This window comes from Narcine bancroftii, chromosome 3 (assembly GCF_036971445.1).
Source record: "Narcine bancroftii isolate sNarBan1 chromosome 3, sNarBan1.hap1, whole genome shotgun sequence".
Lineage (NCBI taxonomy): Eukaryota > Metazoa > Chordata > Chondrichthyes > Torpediniformes > Narcinidae > Narcine > Narcine bancroftii.
Window position 1 is genome coordinate 352,303,982 of NC_091471.1, and position 25,130 is coordinate 352,329,111.

The 25,130-nt window shown below is 40.8% G+C and overlaps 1 protein-coding gene across 7 annotated transcripts in view; it reads left to right on the plus strand.

The window, feature by feature from the left end:
- cep112 (centrosomal protein 112) overlaps positions 1 to 25,130 on the plus strand; it is a 399,081-nt gene that overhangs the window by 193,817 nt on the left and 180,134 nt on the right. For all 7 annotated transcript variants that reach the window (XM_069929793.1, XM_069929789.1, XM_069929788.1 and 4 more), the window contains 2 exons: positions 3,658 to 3,793; positions 24,373 to 24,480. In XM_069929793.1, the coding sequence (XP_069785894.1) occupies positions 3,658 to 3,793; positions 24,373 to 24,480 (244 nt within the window). The remainder of the gene's footprint in view (positions 1 to 3,657; positions 3,794 to 24,372; positions 24,481 to 25,130) is intronic.

The following is a 25,130-nucleotide window of genomic DNA, read 5'->3' on the forward strand; positions in this document are numbered from 1 at the left end:
CACAGTCCACAGGAGCTGGCATTCACTCGGACGCAGCTCTCCTTCAGCTGGCACGTTCAGGTGACAGAAAGGCATCTTCTCTGCGGCCACCTGAACGTCCCAGCTGCACTCCCCCAGCCTCATCTGCCAGCGCATTATCTGTGTCCGAGCACCAAAAAGCAGCTATAGAATGTCAGCACGGACCATGACTCTCCGTGGTTACTGCAATCCTCATTGGTCAGCAGCATGTGGATATCTTCTGGCAATTGCTCCAAGTAAGCCTGCTCAAACATGAGGCAGGCCCCCATGCCCTTCCGCTATTCAATCATGAGCACAGAAGGGGTCCTGTCTCCCAAGCCATCCAAGTGAAGTAAACGTGCCACTCGCTCACATCATGAGAGGCCAAAGGTATGGATGAGCGGACTCTTGAGCATCATATACTTTCCCTCCTCCACAGGCTGCTGCAGAAACTCGGTATGTCCAGGGCGTTTACTACTTAGTAGTACCGCGTGGAATTAGATGTTATCTGCCTCAACTGGAATTGGGCTTCTACTTGGTCAAACCATACTCGTAGTTGCGAAATCCAAAACATTGGTAGTTTCAGAACTACAGCATGCATCAAAGAAAAATTTTCCATGTTGTGGTCCAAATATTGTTTGGACGGCCGGGGTCATCAATGTAGTGAAGTATTCTATACTGAGCTACTATAGACGTCAGTGTGCATGTTGTCGAGTTGATGTACGCACAGGAAAGCCACTGTGGAGTCTAATGCAAGACTGATAACTCCAGGTATCAGTCACATGAACAGGAAGTGACATCACCAATTATATTATCAGCCCAGATTAAATACCTGTTTTGGATGCAAGTTAATTTCCGTGTTTTCCACAGCATGTCTGCCATTTTGGAGGCAGTTTGCTTGCTGGTAAATGGGTTGCCACAATCTAGTATTTTCATATAAGCTATTAAACATGAAAGTCTGCAGACATTGTGATTGTAGTTTACACAAAATTGCAGGAGAAACTCAGCAAGTTCCGCAGCATTTTTTTATGTGGCAAAGATAAAGATACATAACCAACATTTTAGGCCTGACCCCTTTGCCAAGGTATAAACAAAAAGCAGGCAGGCGCCTGAATAAAATAGAGGGAGGTAGGGGCAGGGGAAGAGCACAGGCCCACAAACAAGAGGTCATAGGTGGATTTGGGTGAGGGCATGAGAAAAAAACTGAAGTGATGGGGAGAGATAGCTCTCTGAGTGGAAAGAGAAGGGGGTGGAGAGCTGGAGGAAAGGAGACAGAGGGGATAGGGAAGAGAGGGAGACAGGGAAGTGGTCTAATGGAAACGGGAGAAGTCAGTGTTAATGCCATCTTGTTGGAGAGTGCCCAAACGGAATATAGTATTAGGTGTTCCTACTCCAATTTACAGGTGGCCTCAGTTTCACAGTGCATGAGGTCATGGACAGACATGTCAGCACAGAATTGAAATAGTTAGCCACTGGGGGATGCCTGTTATTGCTGCGGACACAGTGAAGTTGCTAAGTGAAGCGATCACCCAATCTGTGTCCAGTCTCTATGATGTAGAGATGACCACAACGGGAACACCTGATACAATAGATGACCCACACAGATTCACAAGTGAAGTGTTGCTTCACTTGGAAGAACTGTGTGGGGCCCCAAATGGTGGTGAAGGAGGAGGTGTAGTCATGACTGCAGCATTTCCTTCAGTCATGGGTAGGTACCAAGGAGGGTGATTAGTGAAAAGGGAGTCACAGGGTGGGGGGGGGGGGAAATGATCCCTGCAGAAGGTGAAGAGGGGAAGATGTGTCTGGTGGTGGGATCATGTTGGTGACACAGAAATTGCAGAGGGATAATATGTTGGATGCGGAGGCTGGTGGGCTATTAGATGAGGACAAAAGGAATCCTGTCCTTGTTGCACCTAGAGGCAGAGGGAGCCAGGGCAGGTGTGCGGAAAATGGAGGAGATTTGAGTAAGTGCAGGGGTGATGGTGGTAGAAGGGAAGCTACATTTTCTGAGGAAGAAAGGCATCTCAGATGATCTGGAATGGAAGAATTCATCCTGGGAGCAGATGTGACAGAGACGGATGAATTGAGAGTAAGGTATAGAATTCTTACGAGGGACAGGATGTGAAGAGATGTAGTGATGGTAACTGTGGGAGTTGGTGGGTTTGTAAAGTTTGTCTCCCGAGATGGAGACTGAGCGATCAAGAAAGGGGAGAGTCACCAGAGATGGACCAAGTGAATTTGAGGTCAGGGTGGAAGTGATTGAAGCCAAAAGCTTATCATGGTTGCATGAGGCACCACCATTTTAGTTGTCAATGTGGCGGAGTTTTCTTTGTAGCTTGCATTGGTCCATTTAACCAACAAAAATGCGGGCATAGCTGGTACCACGGCTACCTCTTTGACTTGAAGAAAGTGGGATGATTCAAAGAAGAAATTATTAAGGTGAGAACAAGTTTTGCCAGGCAGAGGAGGGTGGTGATGAAGAGGGATTTGTTGGGTCCGTTGTTGAAATAAAGTTTCTTGTGTAAGCAGTTCTGTTGACTCTTTTTCATGCCCATCAAGGATCTTATAGCTGATCAGAAGTTAAATAATTGGAAATAACTGCAAACCCCAGTGACTGGGGACGTGTTTTGATTCAGATTATAACAGTGATTATAACATCCATAATAGTTTTGATTATAACAATGTGTACTAAAACAGTTATGTAAATGTATAGGTGAGTCTCACTCTTCTTTACTCATCCTTTTTCACATCATTATAGGATGGGTCAGATAAATAGAGAGTTTTAAGTGAGACAATTTTAAAAGAACTGAAAAATTTGCTTGCTTGCTTGCTGAGTGATTGGCACTCAGAATGAGAAAATAAGAATACTCATTAATCAAGGTTAGAATATTTTATGGACAGATTTAAAGTGAAGCACTAAGATTCAGATAGAACAACCTGCAATGTTGTTGTCTTTTTCATGGTATTTCGTGTCAGACCCAGTGAAGTGCTTTGTAAGTATGGCACAGGGAAACACAGTGAATGAAAGTCAAATCAATAGAGAAGCGGACAATCTGAAATAACCAAAATTCAGGCAGCAAACAGCCAGTCAGGGGACATTCGTGGAAAGAAGAAATAACAAAGTTAATATTTCATGTCATAGATTCTTCATCTTCGGCCTGAAATGTTAACTCTGGTTTTTCCATAGATGCTGCCTGATCTCCTGTTCATTTGCAGCATTTTCCAATTTCATTATTATTGGTAAGAAAAGCAACAGGGTAAATAACCAGAGGTAAACAAGAAAACTACAGGTGCTGGGGCCTGGCAGAGTACACAATAGTGCTGCATGGCCAACTGAGTTTCTCCAGCACTTTTGGGTACTGCAGGGTAAATAACTAGAAATTCTGTCGTGGTCATTGGTTGAAGGATACCTTGAACAACCATCCCCCATCTATTCAAATAATGTTATGAGATCTTCATCAACCACCAGAAAACAGACATGGTACAGGCACAAGACATAAATTAAAAGAAGAAAACTCAAGAGATGTCTCATCTGTAGTGTGAATCTGGTGCAACACAGGGCTTTTGAATGTTTAAATAGATGTAATGGTGGCTTTTTTTTTGTGTTAAATGAAAGGTTCCTTTGGCTGGTATATTAACAAAACATTTGTGCTCTTTTAGTGAAAAGGAAGATCAGCTGACACGAGTGACCGATTTGCAGAAGTTCCAAGCCCAGAAGGCAGATGCAGCTCTGGAGGAATTCAAGAGACAGGTTGAACTGAATTCTGACAAGGTCTACTCTGAAATGAAACAGCAGGTGAGAGTTCTTCCATTGACTCAGGAGTGTCAATGACAGCCTGTTTTGTACGTTTATTCCATTAACCATCATTTTTTAAAATTCACTGGAGACAGAAGCAAGTAATCAAGCGAGTTGCTTCAAATGATAAAGTATTGATTGTCTATTGCTTTTCCTATGTGACCTGCTGCGTTCCTCGAGCACTTTTGTGCACTGCACTGGACCCCAGCATCTTCAGACTACTTATTTACCTTGATATCTTAGCAGACAGGGGGTAGCTCTTGGAGCTGCAAGAAATAATATGCTGAAGAGCAGCAAGGAACCCACAATTATGAATGCACAACACAGACCGCAAGTGCTGGAGGCTGGAGCAACCAACAAATTGATGGGGAACTCTGGCCATGCTGTATCTGTGAGGGTAAAATAGTGACAATTCTTTTCCCTGCTGAGTTCCTCCAGCAGTTTACTTTTTGCTTTCCATAAATGCATATTTCTTTTGCTAACTATTTCACTTCAAAAAAAATCAAGTTGGAAGCCCCATGAGTCACCATCCTTTGAAAGTCTTGTTGACAAGGAATGCAGAGATCCTTGTTCAGATGTTGATTTGTAACAAAAACAAACAACAATAATCGGGCACCTTTGAGACTTTAGTGGTGCTAACTTCCATATTTTATGAACTATTAATAATATCAAAAATCACTTTAAGACAGTAGTCTACTATATTTTTCAGTGAACCTGGTGAGTTTAAAGGAAGTGAGAAGCATACCAGCGCTCCAAATTTTTTTCAGATTTCAGATTTATTGTCAAGAGTGCATGCATGTTATCACATACAACCTTGAGATTCTTTTTCCTCTGGACTTATTGGACAGATGTCTGGATTTAGGCTGGACAATCCGACTTTTGAGGATTCTGTCCTCCGTTCAGCACTACCTTGAGCTGGATGTTAATACACCACCAATGGAGGACAAATTAAGGGGCAGAATCTGCAAAAATGGAAGGGAGTCAAGGGACATAGTACTTGCCTGTTAATTTACGGCTTCTGGGGTCAGAAGGCCTTGCACGACCATGTTTCTTCTTGCACACGTTTCAAAACTTTTAATATGCTTAAAGAGAATCACTTATTAGACAAACAAGACTTCTACCAGTATTTGCAGATCATAGGAATTGTTAATAGGAGAGTTAACAATGTAACCAAGGCAACATGTTTGATACTATTATTTCTTAGAAACATATAATTCAGTTAATGGTAGTAAAATCATTTCAAGTCTAAGTATTGTGTATATAAAGGTCCGTCAAATCTTAAAACATACTCGACTTCATACATTACAACAAAAAGGGAAAAGGAAGGAAGAGGGATAATTTCTGAGGAAGAATGGAAAATAATATGGAGCAATGGAGGTATCACTTGAAGACTAATATGCAGAATGATAAATCATTAACTAGGAAAAAGAGCTCAAGCAGATAATTGCTGATTTACATTGAAAAAGCTAGGTTTTTGCTGTATTTACATAGGAAAAAAAAATTTCATGCTAGAATTTTTATTTAATAAAATAACTAAGGTGAATATCTGTTTGCATTTGTTGTTTTTGCAATATAGTTTAAATTTTATAAATTTTTTGAAACACACTAGTAACCTATGACCGTGTCAGTCAGGGCCGGTGCCAAGGAGGGGGGCATTCGCAGGTATTGCCCCCCAATGAGTTATTATGTCCCCACCCACAGCACTAGCATCACCCCCTCCCCTTCCCCCCCCCCCCCACCCCCCCACCGCTGAGACCCTGTATATCCTCCTTTCTCCTTTTTGGTAATTTGGAAATGGTCACTCTATGCAGGCTCCAGACCTGGTTCCAACAGCAAATACCTCCTCTCATTTCGGACAACCACAATTCCAGTGATGGCCACACCTAGCAGTACTCATGGCCCTACATTCTGACCATACATCTTGCTGGCACTCTGGACCTTGGCTCGCATGCCCAACTAATCTGTGAGTCAATCTCTCAAAATTTCCAAACCATCAGATGCAGGATACACAAGAGAGTTTTACAGAATTTCAGTTTTATCAGCTTCCATCATGGAATATAACAATTCATGGCAACGCATTGTGTCAAAGATTGATGAGCAAATATTTTGCTCTTGAGTTGTTCCTGATGCTTGCCTCCAGAAATTAACTGCAAACATAGACCTGAACAGCACAGAGGAAAAGATCGAAGAGTACATTTAAATTCTCCTTGATAAAGTGCAACATTTTCACTGATTCATTGAATTTTTTGCCATTGACCTCACAAATCCCCATTCATTTGAACATCAGCCACCTCCTACTCTATCTGTGAACATGTTTGCAAGCCCCACTATCAGTTACCTGAGAGCCCACAAATCCAGAGTGAAAATAAGTTATACATTAGTAAAACATCAAAGTCATCAGGCTCTGTAGTTGAAGTAAAACGACAATGCTGGAGAAACTCAGCAAATCAAACAGTATAGTTTATGTAGCAAAAATAAAGGCTTGAACTTAATACCTTGATAAGTTATTCACAGTTTTGAGATACTATCAAAGTTGCGGAAAATTCTATAACCACTGTTTTAATGGGATCATTGATGAATTATTTTAGAAGAAAGGAAAAATTGTACAGTAAAACCCCTGGTATTTGGCACCTTTGGCCATTGGAAGATACTGGATAAGTGTATTGTCTGGTTGCTTGAGATTTATTCTGACAATGCTGAACTAAAACACTTGCATTTTAAAAGGCATAAACACTACACTGAACTTACATTGAAAAAACTTCACTTGCATGAATATATAAACTTTAAAGCATTTTACTATTTTTAGTCATATTCTTTGAAAACATTTATCCATCGCTGCACCTGCAGGTTTCTTCTCCCTCCACAGAGCCGCCTAAAGACAAGCATAACATTATATATAAAATTAACCCACTTCCCCAATGTTACAGATAAAGCCTCTGACTGGGGCGACTTACTAAGCAAGGATAAGGAGACACTTTAAGAGAGTCACCCTAATGGGGAGTGACATCAACCAGCTCTTCATCCTGGCCCATTGCTGTTTCACACTTTATTTAAACAGCTGCTCTGAGCAAAACATGACCAAGGCTCTCCGCTGGCTGAATATTTGCTCCCATCTTCACTAAATGTTTATGTGTTACTTCAGAGAATATTTAACTTTTATAATTTTAAACTTACATATTTTATCTATTATTTTATTCTTATTTATTTTGATTTTTAAAATTTATTTTCCTTAGTTTTTTTCACTGGTTGCTTGAGGCTGCTGGTTGCTTAAATTCCAGATATGAGAGGTTTTACTGTATCTCTACTAGTCTTTAAACTTGGCCTGAAAGTCCAACTGATCTTGCAATTTGCTTTTGTGTTCCTCGGTTTGTAATCTTCTGCTGATAATAAAGTAGCAGAATTAATTGAAATTTCTTGTAGCAATGTCTCTTTGAGAAAATTTTTAATTCATTATGAGGAACAAAGATGGTTTGAGGAAGGCCAGATATAGTGCCCTCCATAATATTTGGGACAAATGCATTTTTTTTTTCATTTATTTGCCCTGTACCCCACAGTTTTAAATTTGTAATCAAACGATTCACGTGTGATGAAAGTCCACATTTCAAATTTTATTCAAGGTAATTTGCATACATTTTGATTTGACTATGTAGAAATTATAGGATCTCAACAAAAATTGTAATCTCCAATCAATACATTTTGCCTTTCCCTGCATTTTCAAAAATCTATCTTTCATAAAAACATCATCATCATAATTTGGGGCATAAATGTTCATAAACATCCATGATTCTGCATAAATTTTACAGTTTGCCATTACAAAACTTCCAGCTTGATCAGTTAATGTCTCTTCTATATTTTGATCCAAATGAAGATATTTGCCCCACCCATCCTCATTTTATTTTTTTGTGTTCCAATTTCCTAAGTTGTGTTTCTTGTAAAAAGACTATATCTGCCTTTAATTTTTTTTTCTTCACTGACCCATTGATTCCATTAACATTAAAACTAATACATTTTATAATGTTCTATCTATATTTTTCTTTAAAACAATATTCTTAACAGTAAAAATCTCTTTGACTCTTTAAATAATAGGGATCCTTCCCCTTTAAGAAAAACACACAATGTCCCTGCCCCAACAGTGACATATATGTAGAGCCCTGAAATCCCACAAGAAAGTCCATGGAATCTCTCTCGAAGAGGAAGAACCCCACACTGTAGCTCCATCCTTTTTTGTTACTCCTTTCCAGGCACCATTCTCCCCCATCGATTGGAGTCTCTACCCTGCTACCACTTCTCCCAGATTATTTTTTTCTCTTACTGAGCTCTCCGTAAACATTTCTATACCACTTTACTTTTAAGCACTAAATATTATATGGTTGAATAAAAAAAATTTAAAAATCCAAATTTTATTACTTTTACTTAGTCCCATTATAAATATTTTCACAGTCTTCTCCCTTGGCAACTTTAATCTTTTTTTTACAAACTTTGCAGAAAGCTTCCACCTCGTTCTTGGTCTTGAAAAATCGCTGGTTCCCTTCCACTACTTCAACCCTCAAAATTGCGGGATAAATCATTGAGTATTTCAAGTATTTTAATATGTCATTGTCTTTTCACATCTTCAAATTATTTTTTTTGTTTAATCAAGGTCTGGCTAAATTCTGGAAAAAATATTACCTTTTCATGATCAACCTCAGGTGGGCCATTATTCTGTTTAGAGTAGTCATATGCTGCTCCAAATTATTCTCAGTAGTTTAAAAGTCTCACCAGAACTGGTCATGCTCCCTGATCTCTGGCTCTTCTGAGTCCGAGTTTTTGGTGAGCTCTCTTGTTATGCAGTTTTTCTCCAAATGTTTTTTCTCCCAACTCATATGAGATCCATTTTTGAAAAATGTTCACCAAGTCTCTTCCCTCGATTCCTTTAGTCCAATAATTTGGACATTATTCTGTCGATAAAAGTTCTCCAAATGGTCAGTTTTGTCCAACAGTCATTACTTATCCAACTCCCATTCTTTGGCTTTTTTTTCCCAAAGCCTCAAGTTTTTCATGAATTTTTGTCAATTCATCTTCTGTTCGACCCATTCTCTCCATCAAGTCTTCAACAATCTCTTTTCAACCATTTTCTCCATCATATCTTTCATCACTGCTTCGACACTTATGAATCAGTTACTCAAATTCTCCATTTTCTCCAGGATGATACTCAATTCTTGACTCAACTCCCCAGTTTTACCTGGTTCTGCCAGTCCTCTCACCATTTTTGCACCACTGCCTTTTGAACTTACACTCAAAGTTCCCAGTTGAATAGGAGCTTCTTCAATCTTTGTTCTCGGCTGCCTTAGCTTCTTCGTGCTAGCTTTATCCATTTTTGATGAAGAAATTTTGATTTTCAAGTTTTGACCATCTATTTAGTTCTCTTCACAAAGAGCTCATCCAAAACATATCTGTCTAAGTCCTTCGCATGGCCACGTCTCCTCCACTGATCAATCCTGACGTAATCTCTGATTCATATTGTTAACTTTTTTTGGACTTTGTTAACTATTAAAAAAAAAGATTGCTGGTTCCCTTTATGGTATGGTTTATCAATTGCAAGAGAATAATTTACTGTACCCTCCTGAGTAAATACCTTCTGTTGGTACACTTTAGTAAATTAATTTGAAACATATTTAATACCTTTCAAATTAAATGGGCTAGTTCAATATAAAATTATAATATTCAAATTAAATAAGTTAAACATATTGAAGACATTTGGTGAGTTTGATAGGGCATTTATTTACAAGAATTTATCTTTCTTCACCTTATTCTGTTTGCGTAGGCTGAAGTATCAGGAATGGTTCTGGCCATTCACCCAGTGTTGGAATTAAATTTGCATTTTTTTTAATTTCTTCCCTGCTGCATAGCACAGGCAGCTGATCTCCCAATAGCTGGGGTTTGTGATGAATTTGAATGGAGTGTTCGTCTTCATCCTCTCCATCTTTGGCACTTTTTTTCTTAGTGTTAGCACGAGAATATACGCTGTATTAATGTTACCAATCAAAACAGAATGAACTATTTTCCAGTGGCAGAACCTCTCTACTTTTTTTTTGTTTGGCTTGGCTTCGCAGACGAAGATTTATGGAGGGGTAATGTCCACGTCAGCTGCAGGCTCGTTTGTGGCTGACAAGTCTGATGCGGGACAGGCAGACACGGTTGCAGCGGTTGCAAGGGAAAATTGGTTGATTGGGGTTGGGTGTTGGGTTTTTCCTCCTTTGTCTTTTGTCAGTGAGGTGGGCTCTGCAGTCTTCTTCAAAGGAGGTTGCTGCCCGCCGAACTGTGAGGCGCCAAGATGCACGGTTTGAGGCGATATCAGCCCACTGGCAGTGGTCAATGTGGCAGGCACCAAGAGATTTCTTTAGGCAGTCCTTGTACCTCTTCTTTGGTGCACCTCTGTCTTGATGGCCAGTGGAGAGCTCACCATAGAACACCATCTTGGGAAGGCGATGGTCCTCCATTCTGGAGACGTGACCTACCCAGCGCAGTTGGATCTTCAGCAGCGTGGATTTGATGCTGTCAGCCTCTGCCATCTCGAGTACTTCGATGTTAGGGATGAAGTCGCTCCAATGAATGTTGAGGATGAAGCGGAGACAATGCTGGTGGAAGTGTTCTATGAGCCGTAGGTGATGCCAGTAGAGGACCCATGATTCGGAGCCAAACAGGAGTGTGGGTATGACAACGGCTCTGTATACGCTCATCTTTGTGAGGTTTTTCAGTTGGTTGTTTTTCCAGACTCTTTTGTGTAGTCTTCCAAAGGCGCTATTTGCCTTGGCGAGTCTGTTGTCTCTCGTTGTTGATCCTTGCGTCCGATGAAATGGTGCAGCCGAGATAGGTAAACTGGTTGACCGTTTTGAGTTTTGTGTGCCCGATGGAGATGTGGGGGGGCTGGTAGTCATGGTGGGGAGCTGGCTGATGGAGGACCTCAGTTTTCTTCAGGCTGACTTCCAGGCCAAACATTTTGGCAGTTTCCGCAAAACAGGACGTCAAGCACTGAAGAGCTGGCTCTGAATGGGCAACTAAAGCGGCATTGTCTGCAAAGAGTAGTTCACAGACAAGTTGCTCTTGTGTCTTGGTGTGAGCTTGCAGGCGCCTCAGATTGAAGAGATTGCCATCTGTGCGGTACCGGATGTAAACAGCATCTTCATTGTTGAGGTCTTTCATGGCTTGTTTCAGCATCATGCTGAAGAAGATTGAAAAGAGGGTTGGTGCGAGAACGCAGCCTTGCTTCACGCCATTGTTAATGGAGCAGGGTTCAGAGAGCTCATTGCTGTATCTGACCCGACCATGTTGGTTTTCGTGCAGTTGGATAACCATGTTGAGGAACTTTGGGGGGCATCCAAGGCGCTCTAGTATTTGCCAAAGCCCTTTCCTGCTCACAGTGTCGAAGGCTTTGGTGAGGTCAACAAAGGTGATGTAGAGTCCTTTGTTTTGTTCTCTGCACTTTTCTTGGAGCTGTCTGAGGGCAAAGACCATGTCAGTAGTTCCTCTGTTTGCGCGAAAGCCACACTGTGATTCTGGGAGAACAATCTCGGCGACACTAGGTATTATTCTATTTAGGAGAATCCTAGCGAAGATTTTGCCTGCAATGGAGAGCAGCGTGATTCCCCTGTAGTTTGAGCAGTCTGATTTCTCGCCTTTGTTTTTGTACAGGGTGATGATGATGGTATCACAAAGGTCCTGAGGCAGCTTTCCTTGGTCCCAGCAGAGCTTGAAAAACTCATGCAGTTTGGCATGCAGAGTTTTGCCGCCAGCCTTCCAGACCTCTGGGGGGATTCCATCCATACCTGCTGCTTTGCCACTTTTCAGTTGTTCAATTGCCTTATATGTCTCTTCCCGGGTGAGGACCTCATCCAGCTCTAGCCTTAGGGGCTGTTGAGGGAGCTGGAGCAGGGCGGATTCTTGGACTGAGCGGTTGGCACTGAAAAGAGATTGGAAGTGTTCTGACCATCGGTTGAGGATGGAGATCTTGTTGCTGAGGAGGACTTTGCTGTCTTAGCTGCGCAGTGGGCTTTGGACTTGGGTTGAGGGGCCGTACATAGCCTTTAGAGCCTCGTAAAAACCCCTGAAGTTGCCAATATCCGCGCAGAGCTGGGTTCGTTTGGCGAGGCTAGTCCACCACTCATTTTGGATCTCCCGGAGTTTGCGCTGAAGATGGTTGCATGTGCGACGGAAGGCTCGTTTCTTCTCTGGCCAGGACAGCTTTGCAAGGTGAGCCTGGTGGGCAGCTCGCTTCTTTGCCAGCAGCTCCTGGATTTCCTGGTTGTTTTCGTCGAACCAGTCCTTGTTTTTCCTGGAGGAGAAGCCCAGTATCTCTTCAGTGGATTGCAGTATGGTAGTCCTTAGCTGATCCCAGAGGGTTTCAGGGGACGAGTCCGTGAGGCAGATTGCATCCTCGAGCTTTGCTTTGAGGTTTGCCTGGAAGTTTCTTCTCACTTCGTCTGACTGCAAGTTTCCAACATTGAACCTCTTTCTGGGGGTTTTACTGTTCCTGGACTTTGGCTTGAAGTGAAGGTTGAGCTTGCAGCGAACCAGCCGGTGGTCAGTGTGGCATTCCGCGCTGGGCATGACCCTAGTGTGGAGCACATCTCGTTTGTCTCTTTCTCGCACCAGAACGTAGTCCAGGAGGTGCCAGTGTTTGGATCGGGGATGCATCCAGGTAGTCTTCAGGCTGTCCCTCTGCTGAAAAATGGTGTTTGTAATGACAAGCCGCTGTTCTGCGCAGAGCTCCAATAGGAGGCGCCCGTTGTCGTTGCACTTGCCGACACCATGCTTGCCCAGGATTCCTGGCCAGGTTTCTGAGTCTTTGCCGACGTGAGGGTTGAAGTCGCCAAGGATGACAAACTTGTCGGCTGTAGGGGTGCGTTGAATGAGGTTGCGCAGATCAGTGTAGAACTTGTCCTTTTCTGCTGGTTCTGCCTGGAGGGTTGGAGCATAGACACTGATGAGGGTGATGGGACGCTTGTTTTGAAGGGGGAGTCGCATGGACATGATCCGGCCCGAGTGGCCTGTCGGGAGGTTTTCGAGTTTGGAGGCAATGGAGTTCTTGACCATGGTAGAGTGTGTAGCCCGTGCTGTGTTCTTGGAGGCTGCCTACATCTGCAAGGCAGACTTCACTGAGAGCGGCTATGTCGATGTCAAGTCTGAGGAGTTCATGTGCGATGAGGGCAGACCGACGTTCAGGTCGGTGGCTGTCAGCATGGTTCTGATGTTCCAGCATGCTGGAGTTTGAGTTTGTGAGCATCCCCTCAAAAGATGCTCACCTCTCTACACTCAGTAGATAAAAAAGGTGTTCCTATGAGATAAGCTTTCCAAGTCTCTTGAGGTGGGAAACTGGCTGGCAGAAACCCTGGAGCTGTTAATGAAAAAGGTTTGTACTTGGGGATAGAGAATCAGAGGTCCACATGGCTTTAATCCACTTGTCTTCCTCCTGCAGTCTTATTTTAAGTGTGTATCATGCCCAATTGGTGTCTATTGAGCTTGAACCAACACTTAACATGCGCTTAATTAATATGAAGCAGAACATTGCTGTATTTCCAGGAAAATCTTCAGCTTTGAAACTCAAACGTGCCTTCTGTCATAACAATGGGAACAGCACATTTTATTCCTTGTGCTCCAGGCTCAAGCTGGCTGCTTCTAGGAATTCCTCTCTATTTTTTTGGCAAGAATGCAAATTATTATTGGTTAAAATATTTTAACCATGGTGATGCAATATAGTTTGCAAATTTGAGAAATTCCATTTTCTCCCACACTTGACCAAAGCTCATGAATTTGAGTAGAATGTCACCAGCAGCCCATGGATTTGAAAACTTGACCAGAAACCAATGGATTGGAAATGAATGACACTTTATAATTAGTCAAAAAAGATGCCCTTAGAGCTCTAGAAGCTGTTGGACGTTCCCAAATGGAAAGGATAAGAATATTTTACATCTGAATATTGATAGGATTTTATTAACCTAGCTTTCTTCCTTCAAACACTGATAGGCTTATATTTCATCAACAACAAACTATTCATATATTTACATCTTTAACATAAAAGAAAAACATGCCATAAATAGGACCAAAATTGAAATCAACTCAAGGGAATCATGGGAAATGCCTAGGGGGCCAACATTAGGCTAAGGGGAGACAGAAGTAGGGTTGAGGGCGGGGTGGGGTATCAAATAAAGAAACATCCCATAATTAGAATTTTGAAGAGGCCTTGGTTGAACAGTGGGTTTAGTGGCATAGGAATGATGTCATCTCAAATTGCAACCTGCAAAAGCAATTCTGTTGTCATCAGTTTCATGGAGGTATGGATATGGAAGTAGGATATGGTTTTATTGGATCAAGTGAGTTTGGATATTGTGTGAGGAGACAGGGCCCAGCGGATATGAATAAAATGAACCTCTCGATGAATAGCTTAAACCAATTGTGGTTAAACCAGTTGTGGGCTGATGTAACCATGTTAAAAGTCTGCATCTGTTAGAATGAAAACCAGGGCAGTGTCAGCAGGAAATTCAAGGCTGAAGGACTGGCAACTAGAACATTGAAAGCTGAGCTACATTAGTGATCAACACATTGAAAACGACAGAGGTATCACCGCAGTCAGATGTGGATCCTTCTCCATTTCTCCACTTGATAAAGGATTTTCTTTCTGAAACATCAACCATTTGTTCTCTCCCACTGATGCTGCTTGACACATTGAGTTTCTCCAGCAGATTGTGTTTGGCTTTGCATAAAGGATGTTCAGTTGATCAAGAAAAGGCAACATTTGCATGACATCAACAAGGGTTGCAGGTGTAATTCTGCATTTATCCAAGGTTCTATAAGGGAGGAAAATCAGTAGAACTTTCATTTCCTGACCATCTCTAGTTGGGTCAAAATTGTGAACTCTCTAGCTACAAAATAAAAATAGTCCATGGTTATTCTGCAAGACCTTTCTCCACTGATCAATCCCGATATGATCTCTGATTAATATTGTTCACTTTTTTGGACTTTGTTACTTATATTTAAAAAAGGATAAACTACTTTTCTGATCTGTTTTATCAATTACAAACGTATTTTAGTGTACCCTCCTGAGTAATTGTCTTCGGTTGGTATGCATTTAAAATGGACTTTTAAATGAATTAACTAAATAAACATGATTATTATCTTTCAAATTACATGGGCTAGTTTAATATAAAATTACAAGATTCAAACTAAATCAATTAAACATGGAGACACTTGGAAAGTTAGTGTGTTTTTTTTCAAAACAAGAATTTATCTTCCTTCACCTTATTTCTGTTTGCGTAGGCTGAACAGTCAGGAATGGTTCAGAGTGACTTTGGTAAAGTTCAGGAGGGGAGAGGAAGTGTCTCTTTCCTCTCCCCTCCTGCATAATTGGTCAGAGGTGTTTCAGTTTTGGGTAGATGAGAGACAAAACTAATGGAACTGCTGTTTGTAACAAGATCCTTCAACCTTTTTGTTACTGTTTGTATTGAGATTCAGTTTTTATTGTAAGAAGAAAATTAGGAATTCAAATATAGATGAAAGCCAAGGTGAGAAATCTCCAGATATGTGTTAAGATTATCAATGGTTACATTAGTAAATCACAAAATACTGTAGTTATCATCCGATTGTACAAATACAACCCAATGAAACACCGTTTTCTGCTTCATGGTGCAAAAATATGCAATAATATATACAGACATAACACACATACAGACAAATGGTACAGTGCAGTGCATATATACATATATAAAAATAAATATATATTGCAAAATAAATGGTAGAGTCTTTGAGTATGAGCGGTTCAGCAGTCAATCGGCAATATCAGATTTAGATTTTACATTTATTGTCAGAGTAAATACATGACATCACATACAACTCAGGTTCTTTTTCCTGGTAGTGCAAAAACAAAACTACACAGCATATACATGGAAACAAATAGAGAACTATAAACAGATAATGAATGTAAATAAACTGACCGTGCAATGCAGAGAGCATAAAGTGCACACCTTGCCCTGTTTCTCAGCCTGGTGGTTCTGGGTCTGATATTCTTGTGTCTCTTTACTGATGGGAATACCTGGAAGATGCTGCGTGCAGGTTGGCAGGGATCCTCAATGATTTTGTGAGCCCTCTTTAGACAATGATTCCGGTTGATCGCGTCAATTGGTTGGGTAGGGGAGAGGGAGACAGACCCCAGTGATCCTCTCTGCCGCTCTTATGTTCCTGTGTATTGACCTCCAATTTATTTCTCTGCAGCAACCATACTAGCCAAGATGCTCGTGGTAGAGCTCCTGTAAAATGTTGACAGAATGATGGCCAGTAGCCTTGCCCACTTCAGACTTCTTAGATCTCAGAAAGTGCAGTCAATATTGAGCCTCCATGACAAATGAATCCAGGATAGGTCCCTTCTTAAGTGGACTCCGAAGAATTTGGTACTCTCTACTCCACTTCTGAGCTGTTACTGTGTAGTGGAGGGTGGTTGTTCTTGATCCTCCTGAAGTCCACAATCATCTCTTTTATCTTGTTCACATTGAAACTCAGATTGTTGTTCTCATACCATTGTTGCTGATGAGGCCAACTACTTGATCACTGTTGGAATTAGAAATGCAGTCGTGGGCAGTAGCATGAACAGCAGCAAGCAGACCACACTGCCCTGAGGTGCACCAGAGCTCAGCATGATAGTACTCGATGTTCTGCTGCTGACCCGGACAAACTGTCATTTTTCCATAAGAAAATCCAAATTACAAGAGAGGTGTTGAGTCCTATTGAGGGCTGCTTCTCTACCAGCCTCTGGGGAATTATCCTATTAAATGCCAAGCTGGTCAATGAACCGCAGCCTGGCATATAAGGCATCATTCTCCAGGTGGGTCAGAACTGAGTGGAGGGACAAGGCTATAACATTATTAGTGGACTGGTTCCATCTGTGGGTGAATTGAAATGGGTCCAGTATCTCTAAAAGATGCGTTTTGATGTGTTCCATCACCAGATGCTTAAAGCATTTCATAATAATGGAGGTCATTGCCACGGGATTGTAGTCATTGAGGCTTGATACTGTTGTCCTCTTTGGTACCGGGATGATGGTGGCTGTGTTGAAACCCGCAGGGGTGATGGACTGCTGCAGTAAAGTGCTGATGTCTATAAGATCCTCTGTCAGTTGGTCCGCTCAGTCCTTCAGTACCCAACCAGATATGTTGACTGGTCCCACTGCCTTCTGTGGGTTCACCTTAGATAGGGTTCTGCTCACCTCGGCCACAGCAGGGGACCCATTCTTCAGCAACAGCCCGTTCTTGTCATACTGTGCATAGGAGATGTTCAGTCTCTCTGGAAAGGCTGCATCATTGTCTTTGACTCGCAAGGTTATCTTGTGGTCTGTCATAGTTTTTAATTTCTTTTCACATGCGCCTTGGGTCGCTAGTTTTGCACAGCTCTCTCTCAATCTTCTGTGCCTATCCACTCTTTATAAATGAAACATTAACTGTTATTACAGCAAATCCATCCTAGAGTTAAATTTTCACTGACCTTCTTAAAGACATCTGCCTCTACTTGTATCCCCTACCTTCTTAAAAGCTAAACCTCATACCTTATGTACATACTCGATGGAAATTCTGAGAGAGTGATGAACACTCCGAACTTGTCTTTGACATTAAATCAATGAGAAAGTTCCTATTTCTCAAGGTAAATGGAAGCTAAAATTTAGAAATATGACACAGCAACAGGCCCTTTCAGCCCCCAAGCCCATGCTTCCCAATTACATCCAAATGACCTACAAACTCCAGTATGTTTTTGAAGGGTGGGAATAAACTGGAGCACCCAGAGTAAATCCCCACAGACATGGGGAGAACGTACAACTCCTTACAGACAGCGCCGGATTCAAATCCTGGTTGCTGGTGTTGTAATAGCATTGCACTAACCACAATGTTAACATGCTGCTAACTGTCAAATAAAGATAGTTCACCAAATGTCCAAATCAATTATCCCTCAACCAGTGTAATTTTCATAATAATTATTTATCTTGTTGCTGCACTTCCAATGAAAGAGTGACCACTTTAATAAACTTCCTTATTAGCCATAAAGAGGTCAATTCCTGAGTTCATTGTGATACAAGTACAGGTTCTTCCCCCTTTTAAATACTCTTCTGATGGGAGACAAAACTGATGAGTGGAATTAATCCACATGTGCCTTCTCTTTGCGTGACTGGTGTTTTACACGTGTCGTTTTCGTTAAGTTTTGGGATCAGAAGCATGATATCTGTCTTAAGGGTGACTTGAGATCTGTAGCCTCAGGAACACGGTATTTCCAGGCTATATTTTTATTTGGCTGCACCTCATGCTCATCCTGAAATTGCACGGAGTGTGGGCCATGTAATTACTTTGGAAGTGAGGTTGCATAATCACTGCAGCTCCATTGGTTCCAAAGAACAAGTTCATTTTGCAAAGTTAAAAGAAAAATTACTAGGAATCAGGAAACAATCTTGTAAGGAATTTAGTTTCCACTGTTACGAATTGATCTCAGCACTGATGCATAAGAATACATTGCTTCCAAATGACATGCTTTGAATTGAGGAAAGCTATGTCATTCAACACAGTAACTTTCAGACCACCAAATAAATCTACTTGATTATTAACAGTCACACTTGTCACCAGCTCTCTTGTCATCATGGTTTGTGCCTGGAGTTGACTTAGAATTGGAATAGTTTAAGATTTATCAGAAATTGAAGTGCATTATGATAAAATGAGTATTCATTTAATGGAGTAAGCTTGTTCTGAGTGGACATTCTCAATCCAATTGGCAGATCATACATTAACTATTGACGTGTTCTTTCCAGGAGACAATGCAGCGCCATCTGGTGAATTTATGTAAAAGAAAATAAGGGAAAACAGGATTGAACAAGTCAGAAAGAAACTGCCTGGAAAATATTCTCCTTTGTGATTCATAGTGGTTTGGATTCTCAACATTAGATACATCAGTACTGTAGTTGATTTTTCAGATTTTGGTTTACAGATCAGAAATTCATGTTTTTCTTGCTGGCTTTTTAGTAGACGTCGAAAAGTGATTGCTACATTGGGTGGGGCGTATTCTCCAAGGTGCAGATTTTCAATTTATTTTATTCACCAGTTTTCAGGTGTTTTGATGATGTCTAAAGAAATTAAGAGGGTATGAAGCTTTCAATTACAAATAAGTAGCTTAAAAGTACCATAACTGAAAGGTTGCAATACACAAAAGTGCTGGAGAAACTCAGCAGGTCATGCAAGTAAAGGGCAACCAACATTTTGGGCCTGAGCCCTTCGTCAAATACATACCTCAACAAAGGGCTCAAGCCTGAAATGTGGTTATCCTTTACTTCCTATAGATGCTGCATGACCTGCTGAGTTTCTCCAGCCCTTTTGTGTGTTGAATTCAACCCAGCATATGCAGTCTTTCTGATCCCCAGAAAAGATGCTGCTGCCAGGTGTCTAGCCCTGTAAGAATGTGATAGGTTTTAATAAAATCATCTCTTTTTCAAATAAACAGTCCATCCTGCTTAATCTCCTGTTATAGGGACAACCCACTATCCAAGGAATCTTTACCACACTCACAGAATATATTGTGGTAATTTGCCTTGTGTCACTCCAATGCCTTCCCAGCATTTACAAGGCACAAGTATAAATATAGTGATGGAATTCTTTTCTCTTGCCTGGATTAATGTAGTTTTGACATGTTAAGTTCTGGAAAAACTCAGCAGGTCAAGCAGCGTTTGTGGTGGAGAATGTTTTGGGTCAAGAGCCTGTATCGTTTTTGATGCTTTTGAAGGGCAATAGAAATAATAGGGGAGAACACAGAGAGGGACTCACAGAAGCATTGTCAAAGAGAGAACTTCTTCAAGGTGGAAATGCCTTGAAGAGAATTGTAGAGTATTAATTGTGGAGAAATAGAGACTGCAGACACTGGAATCTGAAGCAAAAACTAAATTGTTGGAAAAACTCCTGCGACCAAACAGCATTGTGGAGGCAAAATAAATGTGCGGACATCACAGGTTGAGACCCTGTATCAAATTACATTATTCTTGATGCATTCACCCAAATCATTGGACAAATTGTGAACAGCTAGGGCACTGGCACCAATCCCTATAGATGCCTGAACTCAAACATGATCTGTTTTTTCTGTTAAGAAAACCTCAGTATGTGCCAGGATATTGAGTTCAAATCCATGTGTTCTTGTTAATAATTTCTCGAATGACAGTTTATTGAAAGTTTAAAACCATGACATGCACTGTTTGCCTTTATCCATTTTACTAGTTACAACTTAGAAAAAAAACTCTGAATAAATTTATGAAATAAGATAAATTTGTTTTTACTAAATTTGTTGTTAATGTTCTCTAAGCACCCTGGTACCACTTCCACCATTTTCCCCATTCCTGATGTTTGGATAACTGATCAGTAGCTCCATCTTTTGTCTCTTCCTGTTTTAAAGAGTGGGATACATTTGCCATCGTTCAAGAATATATGAAGATTTAGAAATTGTCAAGAAATGCACCTCACTAATTTCTTTGAGTGTTTTGAGGAGGTAACTAAGAAGACTAATGAAATTCGGATGGATGTTGTCTACGTAGACTTTAATAAGGTGTTTGTCAAGGTCCTGCATAGTAGATGAGCCCAGAAGGTTGAAGCACATGGGGCCTAAGGCAAGTTGACTAAATGGATCCAAAATTGGTCTTGTGACAGAAGACAGAAGGTTGTTGTGGAAGGATCTTTAGTGGCCAGTGGTTCTAGCACAAAGATTGGGACTGCAGCCCTTGTGGTTTGTGGTGTTTATTAATGACTTGGGTCTGAATGTAGGAAAAATGATGACTAAACCTGACTATTAAGCAGCAGAGTTTTAGTTATATTTGGTACAGACATACAGGCCAAAGAGGATATTCTATGTTCTTCAAAGTTACATAATACATAATAATTTAATATACATGATATACCAACTTTTGTCTGCTGTAAGGTGAACCAAGAGTCGACATGAGCATTGACTGGCATCCCTAACAATAAAGAGAAAGAGAAGCAAAAGAGAGTCCCTTCGAGAAACTGTGTTCATGGATTTGCCTCTAGGGCTCTCGCAGCCTCTGCAGGCACAGAGACTCTTGTTCAAACCACTGACAACCTGAGCTTCACCAAACCTCTGTTACAATCAGGAAGCCTTCAGCGGCCGATGTCCTTCAGGAGCCCTTCTTGTCCTTGGCACCCTCTATCCTGGTTCTGATGCTAGTTCCCATGAGCCAGTCTCTAGCAGCCCGCTGCATATGTAGGTCTTTCAAGTCACCAGCAGCCTACAGACTGTGAGTTCTTTGACCACAAGTTCCCAACAGCCCACAGCCTATGGGTTCTTCTGTTGCTGAGTCCCTCGGTGGCTTGCTGCTCTGGTCACCTTCCCTGCAGATCATCTCCCAGACTTCTCCTTCTCAATGAGGGAAATTCTCCCCATTTCTGGTGCCCTGAACTGGTCCGCTGCTCCCCTGGAATCTGCAGCCCTTGTAGTGTACTCCCCAACTCAGACACCACCAACATGAATGCAGACGTCTGTGGTTGCAGGATTTTTTTAAAAACGCCATCAGCTCCTCTAATAGGCCATTTAAAATGTATATGGAGCCATCGACATCACAGCTGGGCAGTAAAACCCGGAGGAGCAAACTGTGTCTCCCCATTCTCCTGGGTCCCCACTAACGGAAGTGCTGCCATTTTTATGTGTAGTAATTTTGTGGACGACGTGAAAGTTAGTGGTACTGTATAATCATTCAAGACTAAAGCAGAATATAGATCAAATGGAAAGTTGGGTGGAGCATTTGACAGATGGAATTTAATCCCAATGAGTGTGAGGTAAAGTATTTTGGGAAATCAGATGGGAAAAGAACATGCACAGTAAATAATAGGGTGCAAAGTAAAATTGATGAATAGCATAACCATGGGGTTCAAATCCTGAAAGTGGTAACAGCAGTGATAAGTGGTGAAGAATGCATTTGTGTGTTCCATATTTACTAGGGCCCTTACATGCTAGGACTAAATCTTGAACAATTGTTTTAGATGAGAGTAATGCAGATAGTCTCTAGTTTTCTGAAGTTGTTTTTGATGTTTACACAGCAATGCTGGAGCACCTCCTCATTTGACAACCAGGAGGTTTGATCATGTTTGTTCACTTCTACTGGGAAGGCAAATGTGTCTCATCGCACTTCATGCTGGCAATTGTTCATTGCCCTATCTAAAATTGATGCCTTGAATCTGATAGTACAGTAAAACCCCTGGTATCTGGATTTCGTGCAATCGGCAGCCTCAAAAAACTGGCAAAAAAAAATCAAGGAAATTTAGTTTTAAAAAATTTAAATAAATAGGTACACAATACGCATTTAAAATTGTAAGAGTAAATATGTTCTCTGAAGTAACACATAAACCTTTGGTGAAGATGGGAGCAAATAGTCAGCCAACAGAGAGCCTTGGTTGTGTTTTTCCCTTAGCAACTGTTTGAATAAAGTTGTGTGAAGCAGCACTGTGTCACCCAGGATGAAGAACTGGTTGATGCTGCTTGCCATTGGGATAACTCTCTTAAGGTGCCTCCTTATCCCTGCTTAGTGAGGAACACCCCCGGTCAAAGGCTTTATTTGTAAACTTGGTTTGGGGGAGGGGGGGGGAGTTAATTATATATAATGTTATTGTTCATCTTTTGGGTGACTCCGTGGAGAGGGAGGAATCTGCAGATTCAGCGACAGTTAAATGTTTTCAAAGTATATGACTGAAAATAAAATAAAATGCTTTAAGGTTTATATATATTCATACTAGTGAAGTTTTTTCAGTGTAAGTTCAGTATAACATTTTTGTCTTTTGACTTTTAAAATGTTTATTCTTAATGAAGACTTATTAGGTATTGTATGACCAAGTCTCTAGCAACCAGAAAATACACTTATCCAGCATCTAGCAATCTGTATAGGTGGTGGACACCAGGGGTTTTGCTGATGCTGGTAAACCAAACTTTTCTTTGTACCATTTGTCAGAGGTTGATTATAATTATTAGTCAACAGTTGTTTCTTAATCTTAACTGCAGTTTGAGTAAACATGTTAAACAGTGAAAAAATTAAAATTCCATAACACTACGAATTACCAAAATATGTATTCCAAGAAACCTATACTGGAGGTAATAATTGTTTGAAATCATTAACCCTCAATAACAAATGTACAAACTCAGTTATTCTTCAGAGCTTAAACCTTGTGATAAAATTTAGAACTTTGTCTATAACTGGTGGGTGCCAAAGACCTGCAATTTCTTTATGTGGGTCAGAAACCAGCTTCTTCCCATGGGCAGTGAGACTACTGAATGACTGAGGAACTGCTCATACAAACCCTCTATGACTCAAGTATTTACTTATTTTAATATATGTGTATGCATATTGGGCATGTATATCGTCTGTCTGGATGCGTGTTCGCAGTGCTTTACATCAAGGATTGGAGTAGGTTGTACTTGTACAATTGTATGATAAATTTCAACTTTAAATGTTGGCTGAAAGTGTTGAGAACTATTCTGTGTTTATTGGTATCCTTGTAATCATCAGTTGTTTCTCTTCCAAAGGAGATCACTTCATCAATTGATCTGAGGGAGAAGAATGCTGCCAATGCTAAAGCATTTGTTTGGGGCCACATGAGATTGGTGTTGCCCACATTCACTTGTTCCACCCCGCTCCTGAGAACCTCTATCTGCAGTCACCTTTCTTTCTCTCGCCTCTTTCTGCTGCCCGTCTTCCCTCTACACTCTCAGTCCGATGCAGGGTCTCGGCCTGAAATATTGACCAACTCTTTGCTTCCACAGATGCTGCTGGACATGCTGAGTGTTTCCAGCAGTTTTTTTCCCCCTCCAGATTTTAGCATCCCCAGTCTCGGTGTGTCTCCATGGATTTATCCTCTGGAACAATAAACCTTGATGCTCCCATGTCAGCTCCATTCTACTTATTTTTTAATGCTGTAAATGTTCAGAGTTTTATTCATCTGAAGCAGAGTAAAATTATTGTTCAAATTCATAAGATCTGGAATAAGTGGAATCAACACTCTCGACCTGTTTGCCAATGCTGGCATTAGTGGGAAGTTATTGTGGGAAAGATGACTAGTATGGTTTTAACCCAGGCATGGTGTCTTGGAACCATTTATTACCAATTCCATAATGGGTTAACTAGCTGTTTTGATGGTTTCAATTTTCACTCTATAATTCATATTGCTCAGATCAATCTGCTGATGGCTTGGGGACAGAATCTGTAACTGGAGGAGGCCTTTATGTAAAGGAAAATGGCAAATGTATTTGAAGTTTGCTTCTGATCTTTATTTGACTGATTTATTTTGTCATCAGTTGTTTTAAACTTTGTTCTTTTTAAAATTTGTAAATTTTTTAACTACTACTGATGTTCGCACAAGAATGTTTTCTTACTTTTTTTTTAAACACAGAAATCACAAACAGCTACTCAAATATAATCACAATTTATTCCATCCTGGATTCACTTTGTGAAAGCTGTATTTGGTGTGGTGAAATAGTTATAGATTTTTGTCTCTATGACTACAGTGTCAAATCAAAAATTCCTTTTTTGCATTTTTTAGATGGAGAAGGTTGAGGCAGATCTGAGAAGATCAAAATCTGTCCGAGAGAAGCAATCAAAAGAATTCTCTTGGCAGTTGGAGGAACTCAAGCAGCGATATGAACAACAGGTATATATAATCAGATGTGTTTTTACTTTTATAGGAACATTGATTGCCTGTATTTTCAGCAAGCTCTCAGAATGATTTTGGTTCATTAGAAGTTCACTGTACAATAGTAGTGATTTTAGTTGTGTCACATTTTCTTCACTTGCACTCATTGTACCAACATTCTTGGGAATTAAAAGTATATGGGTTTGAGTGAAAAATATGTTGGAGAGTGGCCAGGAACACTGCATTCAGTAGGTCTTGAAGGAAACAAAGATGGCAGCCATTATTCTGTTGCCATATCAGGAAGATGCCTGGGGCAGAATGAAAGAAGAAAGCAAGATGTATTTATGATAATAAAGAAGTACAGATTATTATCTCTGCTCATAAGTAGAGAAAATGAGGGAATCCACCCACCCTACATCACTGAGCCAGCCAGTGAGGAAACAAATTCTGTGTACTGTGATAGCTAAAGTAAATGGAACAAAAATTCTTGGCTCACCCAGTTTTGGATTTGAGATGAGGAGAAAGGGGAGAAGAATAAAGAAGATAAAATGCAATTTAATGCACCAAAGTATAAAATGAAAATATATGTATCATTTAACTAACAGTAACTATTAACACACCTCCATACTTTCAGTGTTTCTGCATTGTTGTAAACTAGAGGACAATTT